Below are 18,271 nucleotides of genomic sequence, written 5' to 3' on the forward strand. Positions count from 1 at the left end.
GAACGACCGATAGATGTCACGGACGAGATCCTCCTCCGAGTTGGAGGGCAGGGCAACCAACATGGATTTGCATGACCCGCAACCGGACTGACTAGATCCGGCCTACCCCCTATGCCTAACGTAGCGAGATGCATGCGTCTCCGACTCGAGTAGCCATGACCGCGGGCTAGGTGGAGCCGCCACCAGCACCCATCACTGGTCGTGAGGAGTAGGGGGCGCAGGTGATGATCTGAAGCTCCAAGAGCCCCGGCGGGTCGCTCGAGGCTGGCATGGACCAAGAAGAACCGGTGCCGGCATGCGTGGAAGAGGAGGAGCCGCTCTTACCTACTCGAGGCCGGTCGAGGGCAAACCGGATTGCGAGCTCCTTGTCCGGTTTCGCTGTGAGGGCGTCCCAGCAAACAGGCTCAACTTCGGACGAGGAGTTGCTGCCGGATCTGGGGGTTTTGTGGGGTCTGGGTGGGGGTTTTGTGGGGTTGGTGGTTGCCAGAGTGGGTCTGGTCCTACTTGGCCAATGCGTCCGGATGCAACTGGACCGCCCCATATCCCCCCACATATGGGCTGGATACAAGATGTGCCAGACAACCCGGACGTTTAAGCTGGGTTTGAGGGGTCCGGTTGAATGGCTAAATTTGGTCTGGGCAGCGTCCGGACTGTCCGCACAAACATTTAGGAGTAATTGAGGTGTCCGGTTGTAGATGCTCTAACATATATCTCAGACGTAGCGGTAGTGAAAAAATAACCCAAAGAACTGTCCGATCGAAAGATGTCGGTTTTACGAGGAAAAATAAAACCATGTGCAATGATAAAGAAAATTTGAATTTTGAAAACACACAGACAAGACAACATTTCTATCATGTTAGGACCGTACGAACGTATCAACAGGAAAATATCTGAAAAGACCACGCGGGTTGGTAAAGCAAAACCCTAGGCGGGCAGGTAGGGTTGAACAGTGGTAAGCTTGCCCCTTTATAAAAAGGCTCTTGGTCCTCCCCAGTCACACCCCATCTGCCTTCTTCGCTCAACACCAGCGCCTGCGCCTCTTCCCCTCCGACGCTTGTTCCACCTGTTTGAACGAGGTCACCCACTGTTCCTGGTCTTGATGATTCCTTTTCGATACAACAATGGCTGCGTGTTTCTTGGCTTGGGCCTAAACGGGGCTAGTAAATCTTGCGTTTCTCTTCTCGTGGCCTTCTTCTTTTGAGCACCGGTGGCGCGTTCTTGTGTTCTTTCACGATCTCGTGGCTTGGAAAAGGGCGGAGTTTTTTTTGTTCCTCCTCTGATTTTCGTTGGCCAACTTCCGCTCTTTTTAGTTGGGTTTTTACGCGAGAGACGATGACGTCGATGCCGCCCCACCGTGAAGATCGGTGCGTTCGCCGGTTTACTCTGGATCGGTCGTCTTATTTTCTTCGGAAGGGCTGCCCGGTGATTTGTTTCCCCCGTTTCCTTTGGTGGATTTTCGCGGCTCAAGGATTTATTAGTGTTATACGAAAGGGAAAAAACCAATCTTTTCTCGCTGTATACATGAAAAAGACCGCTTCCTTTCTCCCGCATCTTTGGTAGTATGCTTCTGTGTTGTGTTGATGGGCCTTCGCTTTGGATCTTGACGACAGAGATGGTTTTTTTCTTGACGACAGAGAGGTGACAGATCTCGGCGGGCCTTCGTTTTGTTCTTGCCCGATCCATCGGGAAAAAGAAGAGTCATCTGACGAGCCGAGAAATCAATCGCTCTTGACTGCGTGGCCGCCAACTTTTCCCGTGGTTTCTTGGCTTCGGCCAAGAAGAAATTTTTTCCTTTTCCCTGCTGCGTTTTTTCTTCCTTCTCTGTTTCTTCGCCAACTTCCGCTCCTTTTTCCCCTAAAAAAAATCTCGCTCTTTTTTATTTGGGTTCCACGCAAACAGGTTTTTTTTTACGGTAACGCAAACTGGTTGGGGTCGGTCCGTTCGCGGCATTACTCTCGAATCGATCGGTTATTGTCTTGGGCATGCAGGCCCGAGAGCCCAGCGAGTTTCCTTTCTTGGATTTTTTTTTTTTGGGTGCTTGTGACTCCCAAATCTTGTTTCTTTCTTCTCTCTTTCCTGATGGATTTTGTGGCCGATGCTTCTTTTGTTCCTTGGGATTCCTTTTCCTTTGAAAAGAAAAGAAGAAATCTGTATATTGTCGACACAAAATGGCTCCTTTTCTTCCCTAAAAAAATGGCTCCTTTTCTCCCGTTTACCATTGATTTGATCCCTTTTATTTTCTTCCGAGAGAAAAACACCTGTTATGTTATTTTCTCACCTTAATTAGTGCCGCATGTGGTGTAATGCAGATGCTGGGAGCCGCGGGGAAGGCCGCCGTGGAGGCGGCACAGGCCGTGGGCAAGAAGGCGCCCGAGGTCGCAGGCAAGGCCCTGGGCAAGGCAGGCGACTTTGCCAAGGCGCACCCCGAGGAGGTGTACCAGGCCGCGAAGAAGGCCAAAGAGGTGGTGATGGGCAGCAGCCATGGTGGTGGTGGTGAGTCGGCTGTCAGCGCCAGGTTGTCAATCACGCGCTGGCCCGCGGCCGAGCCGGCGGCGGCGCCTGGCGGCTGGGGGCTGCTGGAGTGGGCTCTGGTGGGCGTGGGACTCGCCGCCGCCGCCACTGCCGGGGTGGTGGCGTACCGCCGCTGGAAGGGCCTCTGACTCTGAGCGGCAGTAGCCATTCTGCTCCGAGGGCAATGATGGAACCAAGGACTATACCGTCAGTAGCACTAGTATTATCGTATCTTAGTAGTATCATCATCCGTCTCAAGTATCGAGGCCGAACTTGTCTTTATATGAGTCTTTGATTTACCAATTTGTCGCTCTTGTATCGAGAAACTCATTACTATCTATGGTCCGCTGAAATGGAATGAGACGATCTTTTGTTTGGTTGCAACAAATTCTGTCGCTTCTATTTGTCTCAGAAACCCCCTGCCTCTCTGCTCATGTTTCTCTCTCTGCCCCCGCCGCCCCAAGAAAAGCATCTCGGGTGAGGAGGCGGCGAGGGTTTGGGCCTCCTGCTCCGACCTCGGCGGCGCCGACGAGCTCGCGCCCAAGATTCCTCATCGGCGCAGGTGAGCTTCTTCCTGCCGACTCCCTCTCCTTCTCTCTGTTCTTATTTTCTAGTGGATCTGCTTTGGGAGGGAGAGAGAGAGAGAGAGAGAGAGAGAGAGAGAGAGGGGACTGTGTTTCGTTGATTCTTTTGATGAATTCGAAGGGAGAGAGAGATGCACTGGTGCTTGGTCTGCATGCTATTTCTTGTTTAGCCGATGAATTCGCCCACTTCCTCCAAATTTTTTCATTTATTAAGCGCAAATCAGCTGTACTATTGTCAGTGGTATCTTAGTTTCTTGGGATCTTACCATTTTGTCAACAAGTGTTTCTCTGCACAAGAAAATATTAGCTTTTGGCTTTTGGTAGTAACTGATTCTGCTACTTTGTTGTGTCAGGTGGTAAATTTTGTGCTCAGCCAAGCAAGAAGGCACAAGGTTATACCAATACAGTCATTGTGCAGAAAAAAGGAAGACCATGTAGTGTGGGGAATCATTCATATGTAAGGTTTTCTAAACTTATCTGCTCTATGTTTGCTCAGTACACATTTTGAAGAACGTGGATAGAAGAGACTGTAGCTGATTTTTGTTTGGGTGAGACTAAATGAGATGCATTCTGAATGTGTGTGAACTGCAGTCAGATTTTTGGAGTGTGCATAATAAGCTCGTGCTCCATAGAGCACTTGCTTACCAGCCTAAACTTCTCTATTCAGCATCGCGCAATAGTCATTTGGAGCGTGATAAATTCTTCCATTATCTTCGAGTTCTTTGTACTGATTACTTATCGAATGTGTCTTCACTAACTATTCTTCGATGTACATGCGTTCCAGCTGCAATGGGTACAAAAAGGGTCATGCATGGGTGAGCTAGACAAACAACGTGGATCCCTATTTCCGTTGAGGTACTAAATTCCTGAATCAGGAAAACTCGGTTACCTAAAGAGTTGGTTCATGTGTTCTGTTCGTGTGCGCGTGATAACACACTACAATGTTACAGTATGTGCTATATTTTAAAAGTAAAATTTTGAACTGTATGTTCTGTGACAATGATGTGATGCTTCCAAGCAAAGTGGCCAGTTAATTAGAATGTAGTGCCCTGTTGTTCCTTACCCTGTTTTGGAGGTGTTTGGATGGTTTTTTCGTTCTTAATTAGTTGCTGGAAAGTACGTAAGTAACATGTTTGCTAGGTTGTTCCTTTCCACTGTTTTGGAGATGTTTGGATGCTTGTGGTCTTTTTTGATAGATTTGGGACTAGCTAAGCTAGAAACCAAGAAAAGTACAGTATTGCTGTTGTTACAGGCTGAGAGGCTATAACTTTTTTGTCCTTTAAATTACATTTTGTACCGTCATAGTTAATTGTAGGAACATGTTTTTATTTTTTTTAGGGCTTGAATATCAGTTAGAGACAAATGTGTTTAGGACTTGCATTTCTGCTAGAGTCCAATCCTAGAAAAAAAATCCTATCATGGAGTATTATTTTCTTATACATCCTTTATTTTTTTTGTTATGCATATTTTGCCTTTATTAAGTCATTAAAAGGCATTCTTGATAAGCCTAAGGGCATTGTGTAGGATATAACATACCATCCCTGTGAGTGACTACTAATAATGCGAAATGCTTATTACTGTTGGTATGATGCTATTTATTTGTCTGTGCTATTCTTTATTTCCTTTTTGTCTTTATTTAACAAGTTCCTTTCCCACTTCCTATCGTGTCGGTCTACATTAGGCATACATGCCACACAGCCTACCGATGTTTTCTTGCTGTTTCAATTCCAGAATGTGTGGTGCGGCTCATGCAGTCATGCTGCTAGGTGTTCTTTATTTGCTATCGGATCTAAGGATAATAGGGGCTCTACCTCACATATAACACACCATCTCAGGTGATAACACCTCTAAAGAGGAAGGGGATCATGTGTGCCAAAATTATTCAATTGTAATGCAGTTGAGGAAGGCACATCATACTAATTTGCCAATGATGGTCAGCATTTCTCTGGATTTCTAAGGTCCCTACTACACTATGTCCTGCTTTTTCATTCAATATGCAAACGCCAGTAGGTCAAGACTGTTAAAATATCCTTAAAAGAATTAGACCACTCTTCTAGGGAAAAGTGTCCTGTATAAGAAATGCATGTAATGCAGCAGTGGCTAAAATGCTCTGGTTAGTTTTGACTTATATGTGCTGAATTTTTCTCGTCATGTTTCAAGAAAACAAATTCCTGCCAGATTTTGCAATTCATCCTATGTTCATCTGATTTAGCTTGGACCCCAGAGCTGTATTGTTTGGGGGTAGTTTGTGCACAGAACAATGCAGCAAGCCGAACTGTCAGCACAGCTAGCCAGAAACAAAAAAATAAACTTTTTGATCAGTAACCATGTGATACATAGATAAAGAAACAGTACAAACACCAGGAAGGACCGAACCCTGGTTGTGCTTGCATTTGTCCAGACAGGTAGATTGTTTGGTGGCTGTGTGGTGGCCTGTTGTGCTTCGGTCACTGTCGACTCCTTTGGGGTTTTTTCGTGCGTTGCTGTTCTATGTGTTCATAGGCTGGGGTTTGCTACTGCCGTTGTCCTCCCTGGCTGCTGCTCTTTCACGGTCGTTCCTTGCGCCTTGGCAACATTCTGGGCTTTCGTGTGTTGCCTGGTGAGCGGTTTGCAACCGTGTGCAGTTTTGCGTGTGGGTTTGGCCACCGGTAGTAGTAGTGGATGGTGGGTTGCAATTTCCTCGCCTTCTGTTCTTCGGTCCATGCTGCCCACGCGTGTGTGAAACATTCTTGGTGAGTGGTTTTCGGTTTGCTGTTCTTTGTTTTAAGTGTATTTCTCTCCTGATTTCAGACCGGTACGATATTTGTGCATTTGGGTGGCCAGATTAGGGTTTGTGTAACTGATTTTGTGGTGATCTGGTCCTTGGCTGGTGATGGTTTGTGTTGGCTGTGAGAGTCCCTGATTTGTTTGGGTGAGGTGTGGGGAGACATGAAGCATCCTGAATTTCCTCGTCCACTCATTATGGTCATTAAGTATAGTAACCAGAGCAGCCACAGTGCTTCAATCAGGCACAGCACCCCGTTGACCCTGAGGCCTGAACATAAAAAACCGCTATCCGATGATCGAGCTCATTCTCTGTATCATATGTATAAATCCACCTAAAATCGCATGGGAAGACGTGGCTATAGCCGGGCACACCGTTCCATCTAGTATGCATCCACAGTGGGTGGTCTTAGTTTGCCCATAGTGCACTTGATTAGGTTTTCTTCTTCTTGTCCTTAAAAAGGTTGTACCACAGAAAGTGTGTTCGCGAGCTTCGTCATTGTTGCTGTGCTAAAACACACACAAAATTGGCTATCAAGGCAGTTATGATGGTGATAGCATCACATGGAATTTCCAGAATATAATATCATCACATCAATAGCTCTTAGAAATGTCTCGCGTGAGCTGCATTTCCGTCCATCTGTTTTTCATTTTGATTTAGCTGCATTTTGTTCCTCTTGTTTTTGTTACCTCCAATGTTCTATTCCACACTGTTGGAGAAGAGACATGTGAATTTGTCATTGACCTCAAAGCTTGCTAAGCTACAGGGCATCTAGCTTATTTCATTAACTTCTCTACGAGAAATTTTTATATGTCAAAAGATATCTTTCTCAGTTTATACACTCTATATATGCTGACATTGCAACTGAACATGAGCGCTTGATAGGATCCACCCAAAACATTTGATAGTTGGAGCCCGGTAGGAAGTGTTCCAATCAACGGCACCCATGCATGTGGTGTGGCGGTAGCAACAGCAAGCCTGCAACGGTGGACGTGCGTTTTGTACGTTCAGTCGTGTCCCTGCCTTCCTCTTCTGCTGGATGGTGGTCGGTGCCACTCCGTAGACAGTCCTGTCCTGCCAATATCTGTGGTTTGAAGGCATGTCCAATGCTGATCTGCAAATTTGTTTTGGCATCCGTTCATGGGCTGGTCCATGGACACAGATGCGAGAGCCGGTCATTCAACATTGCCCGCATATAATTGAAACCGTATTTCAATAGATCGAACGAGATCCACACAAATCTGACGGAATTCATCAAAGTTCGAATACAAAATAGCACAAATCATCCATACATAACACGCAAATAAGTCAACAATAGTTTAAATTCAACAAGGTTACCCGGATGATCCATGAATGGATCATGTCGCCCACACATACTCTCGCTTTAGCTCCATCCAACAATATGTGTGCCTAAATGGCTGTCCCTCTGTTCTGTTGTACATCATGGTAGCACGTACAAGCTACACAATGTGTAGAGCAACATTCAGTGAATGAATGATTCAATCAACAAGTTGAGCAACAAGAAACAAAACTTATGATCTCCTTCGATGCCACGCATAATGGTCACCTTGCCTCCAGCCGAGCAACCGTGGCACAAAACTTGGTGACGGTGGTCTGGATGGCGTACCATCGATACGATAACGACCTCATATTTCGGTGTTCGATGATGTCCATGTCGTAAGGCGCAATGTGCTTTCGCGTGTGAAACAAGTCATACACGCCCTGCCAGAAGAGCCCCCTTCTGTGCATGCCTACGAAATCCAGGGATATGGCCAACCACCAATCGCACAACTCATTTTTCATGTTCGAGTACGCCCGCCATCCTTCGTACTCTAAAAAACGGCATGACGTTCGAAAATTAGCTCAATGGCATTTGACCGAACACCTGCCGGATATGGTGTCCGCCATGGATGTCGTCGATGGGGGAGGACGAGTGTACCTTGCTACGGCGGGTCCTGGGTGAACGGCGCCGTCGTAAAACGCGAGTGGGCACATCGTTGCTGGTTGTGGAGATCCGGCAATGCCTGCGTGGTGGCCGAAGAGATATAGTGGCGTCGTCACAGGAGGAGGCCGGGGATGCAGAGCAAAGGGGAGAAGGGGCGGATTGGAAGAAAATGTTGACCGGGAGGGGCGATTGAGTGGCCCGGGGGTGTCGGAGTCCTACATGGTTGTTGTCTTGCCTCCCGCAAAGCCCCCCACTTAGCTTCGAATTTACGGGAAAAAAAGTATGTCCAGATCACTCGGCAGACTAATACAGAACCACGTTGGATGGCAAAACACGTCTGGACCACGCGATACGATGGTATGCGGACTGTTTGAGGGTTGGAGATGCCCTCAGCTTTGCCCCCCGGACGCATCCCTGCCTGCTGCCACCCCCGTTCAGATCCGGGAGCGACCCCGTGCTTGCTCGCGGCTCCACCTCGGGGTGTCCCGCCGTTCGTCATGGGATCCGCTACTCCGACCACCGTCGGCTTTCCAGGAAATCCTTTCTAACGGACCATTGTTGCCTCAATCATTGTACAATAAAATTTCGGGTCGAAAATTATGCACGTACAAGTCTCTGTTTAGCACATTTGGATAGCTAATACACTGATCTGATCAGGTATATCAGCATGGTAATATTTCTAATGCAGGCAGTCACTCCCCTTAAGACATGCTTTGGGCTGGTGTCTTTCTGTTTCATCTTCTTCTGCACTCCAATGTCAAAAATTCTTACTGTTCTGCATTAGACCATCAAAATGTGTGTGCCATCTGGCCCGCTCACAACTATTATAGGTGTTCTATCTGTGAGTAACACCAGTCAGTTAACTAGGGTTTTGTTCCTTCAATTAGTCGCTTTGTTATCCTAACAGCATCGCTCCTTCAATAAAGCTTAATTAATTTTCAGATTGTTTATTCGATTAGGCGCTCCTGTATTTTTATTTTTATTTTTTCGAGTTGGAATTGGCAGCGCTCCTGTATTTTAACACTGCTTAGTATAATGTACTTCATTTCAATCATTTTTAATAAAAATAGTTTGTGTGCATCACTCGATGTAGAGGTTGGGGGTGCTCCCTCCTTTTTGAGGGAAAACATTTTTTCTGGAAGGACATTCAATGAGTTGCTCACCATATGCCATGTGGTGAAAAACTTTGTTTTTAATCGTTCCTTTTGGTGAAAATGCATCTGCGCTATGGGAAAAGCCACTACTGTCACTCAACAATAAAGTCACCTCTAAGGATTAGACATTTGATTGCAGGCCAAGACTGTGCCTTCTTCTGATGAGACGTTTACAATATTTACGAGCAAGCATGAATTTTGATCCATATCGAGCTCAACTCACGTTGTTTGTGCGATTGTTAATTTGTGTTCGATGGGATGCTTTGCTCTTTTCTTTTTTAGCTGGCTGAGATGCTTCAACCTTCGACAATACCCTAATTGTTTTTGGACAATGAATTTGCTGCATTGTATAGATATTTCCCAACTGATGTTCCATTCTACTCTGTCATCTTCGTTTGTTTCATAGTCTTGATCGACCTCAACTGCTAACCTTTTGTATTAAATTTGTGAAAGATGACAATGTTATGTCACACGATACCAGCATGACATTCACCGGAGCTACAAGTGGGTCAATCACTGGGCACGGTGAAGCGCGCCTGTTCTGAGAACCATGTATCTCTCTTCATAATGGCTTAAAAATTGATGCATAAAAACAACCATGTATGTCTCTACACAATGTCTTCCAAATTGATTCATAAAAACAGCGATGACCTCTAAAGCAGGTCTGGACAATACTGAGGTTTTGTTTAATTTTCTGTCACAGGATTTTGCTTTGCTGAGGTAGATTAACTTTGCATATATAAAATATGTTTGTAGCATATTTGCTTACAGGTTTGCTATTTCACATCTAGATGTAATATACTATCTCACATCTAAATCTAGAACCGTTGATCTTTGTTTGTCTTTAAAGTTTTTTTTTTTTGAAATATATTTAAAGTTCGCGCAACGTGATTGTCTCCTTCGCACGCTCCTTCGCATCCTGTTGTCGTACGCCGCAGCCTCTGTCCACGTCCACGCGAGTGGGTGGGCTGTTCCTGTTTTGTTTTTTTGGACCACGTGCCAAGTCACGGGCTGCGGTTTGGTTGTTGGGCTTTTGTACTGGAATTCAAAGAGACTGAGTTGCCAATTGCTGGCCGTTCTAACCAGACTTGGTTCCGATACGTGATCAAGCTGATGTTTTGTCTTTTTTTTTGAGAAAATGATGTTTTGTGTGTTGTGGTGGAGCAGTGCCCTCATCCCGAGATCGATGGATGTTTTTTTTAGTATAAAAAGAGAAAGAAGTTTGTCTCACTGTAGCCTTTTTCCAGCAATGATGTAATTAGCCATATCAAAAAATTTAGAAGGGGCAATGTTATAGTTGTACAATATAAATGCACTTTTTTTTACAACGTTGATGTACTGACTAATTTTTTGTGCATCACCATAGGATAAAACTTTTTTTTTGAATATTCCATAGGATAAAACTTTGCTATAAGATTTTTTTGTTTTTCATTAGTTTTTATTACTTTCGTTTTTTTGTTTTTCCTTTTTATGGTCTTTTGAAATCCATGATTTTTAAAATTTTATAAGTATTCTTTAAATCCTCCGCTTGATTTAGTTATCGTAATTTTCGTGTAAGCACTCTACCTTCCGCCTCGCTTGTTGTTGCTTGTTATATTGTGTATCCTATTGTTGGCCTAGGCCTGTTCGGTTCTGCTTTTGTCATCCCTCGACTCGTAACTGGGGTCTAACTTTTTTTGTCCCAATTGCAAGTTCACCCTCGACTCGCAACTAGGACCCGATCATTTTTCGTCTCAGTTGCAAGTCCACCCTCGAGTCGCAACTGGGACCCGGCCATTTTTTGTCCTAGTTGCAAGTCCACCCTCGACTCGCAATTGGGACTGGATCATTTTTTGTCCCAGTTGCAAGTCCGCCCTCGACTCGCAACTGGGACTCGACCATTTTTTGTCCCAGTTGCAAGTCCGCCCTCGACTCGCAACTGGGACCCGACCATTTTTGTCCCAGTTGCAAGTCAGCCCTCGACTCGCAACTGGGACCCGACCATTTTTTGTCCTAGTTGCAAGTCCGCTCTCAAGTCGCAACTGGGACCGACCATTTTTGTCCTAGTTGCAAGTCCACCCTCGACTCGCAATTGAGACCCGATCATTTTGTGTCCCAGTTGCAAGTCTGCCCTTGACTCGCAACTGGGATCCGACCATTTTTTGTCCCAGTTGCAAGTCCTCCCTCGACTCGTAACTGGGCCCGACGTTTTTTGTGCCAGTTGCAAGTCTGCTCTCGACTCGCAACTGGGGACCCGGGCTTTTTTTCTAGTTGCAAGTCCATCGTCGACTCGCAACTCGGGCCTATTTTTTCTAATTGCAAGTCCATCGTCAACTCACAATTGGGCCTGAACTTTTTTGTCCTAGTTGCAATATCCCTCTCGACTTGTAACTCGGACCTGATTTTTTTGTCCAAGTTGCAAGTCCAGCCTCACCTCGCAACTGGGGTCTGATCTTTTTTGTCCGAGTTGCAAGTCCACAGTCGAGTCGCAACTGAGGCCCGACCTTTTTTCCCGGTTACATTTGTACTCTCGACTCGCAACTGGGTCTCGACATTTTTTATTCTAATTGCAAACCCACCCTTGACTCGCAACTGGGGTCCAACCTTTTTTTGTTCGAGTTGAAAGTTCACCCTCAATACGTAAGGGGGGCCCAACCATTTTTGTCCTAGTTGTAAGTCCACTCTCGACACAAATGGGGCTAGACTTTTTTTTGTCCAAGTTGCAAGTCCACCCTCGACTCGCAACTGGGGCCCAACCTTTTTTTGTCCGAATTGCAAGTCCACCTTTGACTCGCAACTAGGGTCCAACCTTTTTTTGTCCGAGTTGCAAGTACACACTCGACTCGCAACTGGGGTCCAATCTTTTTTCATCCGAGTTGCAAGTCCACCCTCTACTCGCAACTAGGAGTCAACCTTTTTTGTCCAACTTGCAAGTCCACCCTCGGCTTGCAACTGGGGGGGCGACCTTTTTTAGTCCCTATTACAAGTCCAACCTTGATTTGCAACTGGGGCCCGACCTTTTTTTTCTCAGTTGCAAGTCCACCGTCGACTTGCAATTGGGGCTTGACCTTTTCTCGTCCCAGTTGCAACTCCACCCTCGGCTCGCAACTCGGGCCCAACCTTTTTTGTCCGAGTTGCAAGTCCAAACTCGACTCACAACTAGGGTCCGACCTTTTTTAGTCCCAATTGAGAGTCCACCCTCGACTTGCCACTAGGGGTCCGATATTTTTTTGTCCTAGTTGCAAGTCCACCCTCGCCAGTGAACAACATGCAGACGAGCCAGCCCAAGTAGCTAGGATACATTTTTCGTCTTTCTTTTCTTTTGTTTTCTTCATGTTTTTATTCTTTTATTTATCATTTTTCTTCATTGGTTTTCCTCTGCTATTAATTTTTCTATTTTTTCAAAAGTTGATTTCATTTTTTCTGATCTTTTTTTCTTTTTTCATAAATTCACAAGTTTCAATAATTGTTTCAAAATTTGTTAATTTGTTCATTTTTCTAAAATTGTTCATGGTTATCAATTTTTTTAAACAAATCAAAATGTGTTCATTTTTTGTTCTCTGCTTATTTATCCATTTTCTCTATTTGTTTTTTTATTTTTTTATTTTTTCCTGTTCGCTTTTAGTTCAATGTATATAAAAAAGATTGCTTTTAGTTCATCGTATATAATCAAGTTCACCGTACACTGTATATTTGCAAAAAATTAGTGTGTATTTAGAAAATGGTCATCATATATTAAAGGATTGTTCATCATATATTGTAGAAATTTTGGTATTCGTTAACATTTTTTATAATTTGAAATAAATTATGTAAAATCCTGAACTGGACCGAACTTTGTTCCTTACTGAAAATTAATTATAAAGTATAAGAGTGAAAAACGCAAAAAAATATAATCGTTGGTAGCCTGCTAACGATGAGAGATGTACTTGCACAACGATCATACGCAAAAGCTAACAAATACTCCCTCCGTCCCATAATATAAGACGTTTTTTGACACTACACTAGAGTCAAAAAACGTCTTACATCATGGGACGGAGGGAGTAGATGTTAGCACTAGCGATCAGTTTTTTTTTCCAGAAAAAGTTAGTGTTCAGTTTTTTTGTATGGGTAGCTAGTGACCAGGTTTTTTTTGTGTGGGAGGAGCTAATGACCAGATTTGCATTAGGGCTGGCCACATAGGCGGACGCATGACGAGCTGGTTTTTAGTTGAGTTCCACTCTACAAACAACACTTTCTGGCAGATAGGAGCCCGACATGCCATCAAGCCGTTGATGCATGGGATGAAAGGTGCAGCCATGCATTCAAAACAGCATCGTGCACATACTGGGCGAGGAAAGATCGTACACACTAGTTTCAGTTTTAGTTTTGGACTTTAACAAATTAAAATCAAACAAATAGGACAAAAAATAAAAAATAAGGTGACGCTCACATCATACTTAGGGCCTGTTCGGCAACCCTCTGCTCCTCACTTCTCAACTCCCTGCTCCACGTAGATGTGAAGCGCGCGGAGCGTCACTTGGGCCGCTCCGAGAAAATGGCCTGCTGGCCGCTCCGCTCCGCTTCGAGGAAAGCGTGACGTTAACGCATTCGGTGTCACACTGGCCGCTATAGGAGCGGTGCCGCGGAGCCGAGGGCTGCCGAACAGGCTCTTAGATGTGAGATATTATCTCACATCTAGATGTGATATAGACGGACCCATTTGCTTAACAGCCAGACATGTACGGCATGTGCCAGATTCACGAGGTCTCAAACTATTTTTAGGAGTTGCCCACAGTTTTGGGGTGATGTTGTTCGTACTGCCATTCAAGTTCAGTATTTTCTTGGATTGTGCACAAGATCTACTTCAATCTGCCTCTACGATGCAGTGTTCCACAGCCCCAGAAGAAGAACAATATCTGCAATGTCACTAATGCATTCACTGTATGTGCTACGAAGTACAAAGTTACAGAACAATGGATGTCATCTACTGACTCAAGGATGTAGTTGGATTTCAAATTCCATGAGCCTTGGTTTGCCAAAAGATGAACACAATGAGAGAATTACAATTCCTAGATACCACACTGTAAAGGTACAACCACACAAACCTCCGCATAGGCTGAACTAACCAGCTTTCCTCAGCAGTTGTTAAACCTCCTGTTAAGAGTTGAACTTTCCAAGCACAGGGGAAGTGCTCATATTAGTTATAGCATGAGTTTAGCTTTCCTCATAATTTAACTGATCTATGTCTTGACTCACGTTACAAGGTCTTGAGCGCAGGCCCTTCAGGATGCTTTCTCGTCACCCTCGTTAATAGAGAGACAATTCTTTTTATCGGACTCACCACGGTCGCCATACCACCGCTGTCGGTGTTGCAGACGACACCAGAAAGTTCGGCCTTCTTCGCTACTTCATACTTGAGCTTATTCCTGTCATCCGTAGTATCGATGGACATCATCGAGCCTTCACTGGCCTCACCCTTCACCAGCATTTGGGACAGCTTAGTCATCACATTCTTTTCCAACCATCTCCTGATGGGCCTTGCACCGTACATCTGTGAGAGACAAAGCATGCATGGTTACCAAAACGCAAAACGTGCACACATATATGGAAACATGAGCCTAATCATGCGTTTAATAAGCTTGAAAAACGAAGCTGTGCTTACTGGGTTGTATGATTCCGATAAAATGACGTCCAACGCAGCATCACTTGCAAAAAGAGAGATGCCCTTGTCAGCCACCCTGGCAATGACGCTCTTCATTTGGATTTTCACAATCTCCTTCAGTTTGTCATGCAAAAGCGGCTCAAATACAACAATCTCACTCAGCCTGTTGAGGAACTCAGGTTTGAAGTGTTTCTGAACCTGCACAAACAATATCATAATGGTGAGAAACTCGGGCTTAATAGTGTTCTCTGAGCCTTCACGCCAGCAGTCTGGGATTCACAAACCTGTTTCATCAAAAGGTCACGTGCAGCATCCATTGTGATTTCTCCAGCCATTCCTGCTGTGAGGTGCTCTGCTCCTAGATTTGAGGTCATAATGATGATGGTATTCTTGAAATCTACCGTCCGTCCTTTGCCATCGGTCAACACACCATCATCAAGAAGTTGAATAAAAATGTTCAACACCGAGGGATCTGCCTTCTCTACCTCATCGAAAAGGATCACACTGTATGGGCGATTCCTAACTTTCTCAGTCAGTTGCCCGCCGTCATCATAGCCATCATGGCTTTAAGAAGTTACAAAAGAAGAATTAATATCAATCAAGCTAAAGACTAAGAAGTAATGCAATGTTACAAAATATATTAAAAATTAGAGTGAATTCCACTTTTTATCTTGTAGTACATTTGTGACAGATATTATCCCATTTAGTGGAATTTCTATCGAAACATTAGATTTTGGCAACTTTTAACACGGTTTTACCCCAGTTTTGCATTTTGCTTGTTTATGTTAGATAGGATCGGCATGTTGCGTCAATGATTCGTAAAAAAATGTGTAAGATCAGAGGGCATCATTGACGATCATGTCCAGACTTCTCTTATCCATCTGTTCCATTCCTCGTCGTTGTCCAGATATTTTTGGACCCCGGGTGTCACCTCACACCTTGCCTAATGGACACGCATCAGGAAAAGAGGGTCCAAAGCTCCTAAAAGGGGTATTCTAGATGAATTTCCACTCGACGGGGTAATTAATGTCACAAACGCATATCTAGGGGGTAAAATGTGGAATTCATTCTAAAAATTACCTTGGGGGTGCTCCAATGAGACGCAAAACAGATCCGCTGCCAACATATTCAGACATGTCGAAGCGAACCAACATCTTCTCACTCGCAAATAGCTGTTCGGCGAGAGCTTTTGCAAGCTCTGTCTTTCCGACACCAGTTGAGCCCAAGAAGAGGAAAGATCCTATGGGTTGGCCCGGATGATCAAGGCCAGTCAAGGAACATAACACTGCTTCAGCAACCACATTTACCGCTTCATCCTGGCCAACAACTCGCTCATGAAGCCTGTCTGCTAGGTGGATTAACTTATCCTTCTCCTCTTGCTCAAGTGCACATACAGGAATTCCAGTCCATTGGCTCACAACCTTCAAATGACAATGTTAGAAATTGCATGGCAAATATTGATTGAAACAGTAGATACACATGTCGTTGTGAGGAAAACGCTTACTTGTGCGACATCATTTGGTAGAACAACTGCTCTCTTCACTGAATTTGCAGGTATCACCCTTTTTATTGTGGCAATGCACGCCTCATCAATCAGATCAATAGCCTTATCCGGAAATTGACGACCTATATTAAAGACATCAACAAAATCCATTAATTTTCTAAAATATATATAAATTTGTTGACACTCATGGGTGCAACTCCGCATAAAAGAAAAATTGCAGTGCAGGTTACCCCATCAATTTATATTTCTAGAATTATTTCAACTTAATGTTCATAATGCAACAAGGGTGCTTCACGGGGCTCTAATATTCTTGCCCTTGAATTGCACATCGGTTTATGCAGATAGTTTAATTAGCATGTGAACTATGGAGCCTTAAGATGGGGCAGGCAATAACCACAAAAGAACATCTCTAGTTCTGTAAATCCTAATCACCTGTCAAAAGAATAGAAGCAAGTAAATTCCTCACCAGTGATGTAGCGGGCAGCAAGCTGAGCAGCAGCAACAAGAGCAGCATCTTGGATTTCCAAGCCATGATGCTGTTCATACTGCTGCTTTAGCCCCCGCAGAATGCCAATTGTTGCCTGCGTGCTTGGCTCCTCAATGTGCACCTTCTGGAATCTCCGCTCGAGTGCAGGATCCTTCTCAATGCAATTGCGGTAACCATCAAAAGTCGTCGCACCTACACAGCGGATACGACCACGGGCCAAAGCCGGCTTCAGCATGCTGGAAGCGTCTGTATTTCCGTGGCTATCACCAGCACCAGGAATCACGTGCATCTCATCGATGAAGAGAATTATCTTGCCGCCCGCATTCTCTGCCTGCTTTATCACGCTCTTCATTCGTTCCTCAAACATACCACGCAACACGGTCCCAGCAACCATGGCCCCAAGGTCGATCTCCACGACACGTGCCCCGGCAAGCGCAGCAGGTACCTTGCCGGTAGCGATGCGCTGTGCGAGCCCCTCGGCGATTGCAGTCTTGCCAACCCCCGCGTGGCCAACCAGCGCGGCGCAGTTCTTGGTCTTGCGGCAGAGGATGGAAATAACGCGGTCGATCTCATCATCACGGCCGACAACCAGTCCGACTCCCTTGCCGGTGATGTGGCGTCCGTAGGTGCGCATAGCCGCCTTACGATCGTAGTACGTCCATGCTGCCCAACCCAAACCAACAGCCGCTCCAAGGAAGACGAAAGGTTCGATCCCTCGCCAAATCAAGGATAGCTGATGGAGAACACTTCCTTGCGCAGCAGTTCTTTGCACAACCTGCGCCCCGAGCAGTGGATCGTAGGTCCCTATCATACCTGTGCAGAAGCCCTGACCTGAACGAGGAAAAGGACAGCAATGCTTCATATATACAGAAGAGGGGCTACATGTACATATACATAATCGAGATAAATTCTTGTTGTAGAAGGATCGGGCTTTGTTCCAATATCAAACTTTATTCTGTTTTCGTTTTGGAAACCTTGTTGAAATCAAACTTTGCTCAAAGATCATAAGGAACGTTCGTTCCCTGCCTCGTGAAAAGTATCGACTTTCCTCTTAATTAAGTACTCCTATAGCAAAATTGTAATTGTAAGAGGAGGAAAACTGTGGGGCGAGGCGCAAACAAATTACCTGACTAGTGGCCCAAGATGTTCCAGTCCTCCTCTGCTCCGCCGCAGCTCGACGCCGGCCGCCCCGCTCCGCCGCCGACTCCCTGCCCCGCACCAGGGAGCCGCCGCCAGCTCGACCAGTTCAGGTCTGGCGCGCTACCCCCCAGCGCCGCTCGAGTCCCAGTTCACCCCTCGCTGCTTCGCCGCTGGCCTGCAGCGAGCAGCTCGCCGTCTCGACTCGCCGGCGCCGCTCGAGTCCCAGGCCACCTCTCGCTGCTTCGCGGCTGTCCTGCAGCGAGCGCTTCGTCGTATCGACCCGCCGGCGCCGCCCGAGTGCGAGTCCACCTCTCGCTGCTTCGCCGCTGGCCCCCTCGCCGTCCCGACTCGCCGGCGCCACTCGAGTCCAAGCCGGACCCTTTTTTCTGGTCCGGTCAGGCAGGCAGGCAGGCACGCACCTCTCGAGGCCCTCGTAGCACTAGGGTTTCCCCCTTATGGGCCCTGCAGCAATTGGGCCACACGGGGCCGAGTTTGAGCAAGAGCAGTCGAGCCCACCAAACGAAGGCATTTCATGGCAAACCACTTAGCCGCTATAGGTTTC

At 45.8% G+C, this 18,271-nt stretch overlaps 2 protein-coding genes across 2 annotated transcripts; one reads left to right on the forward strand and one right to left on the reverse strand.

Moving 5' to 3' along the window:
- Positions 1 to 956: 956 nt before the first annotated feature.
- LOC123125670 (uncharacterized) lies at positions 957 to 3,512 on the forward strand. Its single transcript, XM_044546140.1, has 3 exons — positions 957 to 1,076; positions 2,310 to 3,073; positions 3,449 to 3,512. Exon 2 carries the CDS (start codon positions 2,310 to 2,312, stop codon positions 2,658 to 2,660), a length of 351 nt encoding a protein of 116 aa, XP_044402075.1. The 5' UTR covers positions 957 to 1,076; the 3' UTR covers positions 2,661 to 3,073; positions 3,449 to 3,512.
- Positions 3,513 to 13,831: 10,319 nt separating this feature from the next.
- On the reverse strand, positions 13,832 to 18,128 carry LOC123123089 (chaperone protein ClpB1). Its single transcript, XM_044543522.1, has 7 exons — positions 17,696 to 18,128; positions 16,549 to 17,400; positions 16,083 to 16,204; positions 15,659 to 15,999; positions 14,863 to 15,142; positions 14,579 to 14,776; positions 13,832 to 14,467 (listed from the first exon to the last, which is right to left on the reverse strand). Exons 2-7 carry the CDS (start codon positions 17,378 to 17,380, stop codon positions 14,174 to 14,176), a joined length of 2,067 nt encoding a protein of 688 aa, XP_044399457.1. The 5' UTR covers positions 17,381 to 17,400; positions 17,696 to 18,128; the 3' UTR covers positions 13,832 to 14,173.
- Positions 18,129 to 18,271: the final 143 nt, after the last annotated feature.

This window comes from Triticum aestivum, chromosome 5D (genome assembly GCF_018294505.1).
Source record: "Triticum aestivum cultivar Chinese Spring chromosome 5D, IWGSC CS RefSeq v2.1, whole genome shotgun sequence".
NCBI classification, from domain to species: Eukaryota; Viridiplantae; Streptophyta; class Magnoliopsida; order Poales; family Poaceae; genus Triticum; species Triticum aestivum.

Excerpts from the sequence above, each read along its gene's own strand:
- LOC123125670 (XM_044546140.1), top strand. The coding sequence starts at position 2,310 with ATGCTGGGAGCCGCGGGGAAGGCCGCCGTGGAGGCGGCACAGGCCGTG.
- LOC123123089 (XM_044543522.1), bottom strand. The coding sequence starts at position 17,380 with ATGATAGGGACCTACGATCCACTGCTCGGGGCGCAGGTTGTGCAAAGA. Across the intron at positions 14,777-14,862 it reads GTGACCTTTTGATGAAACAG|GTTCAGAAACACTTCAAACC; the intron begins GTTTGTGAATCC and ends TTGTTTGTGCAG. Across the intron at positions 14,468-14,578 it reads TATCGGAATCATACAACCCA|ATGTACGGTGCAAGGCCCAT; the intron begins GTAAGCACAGCT and ends TGTCTCTCACAG.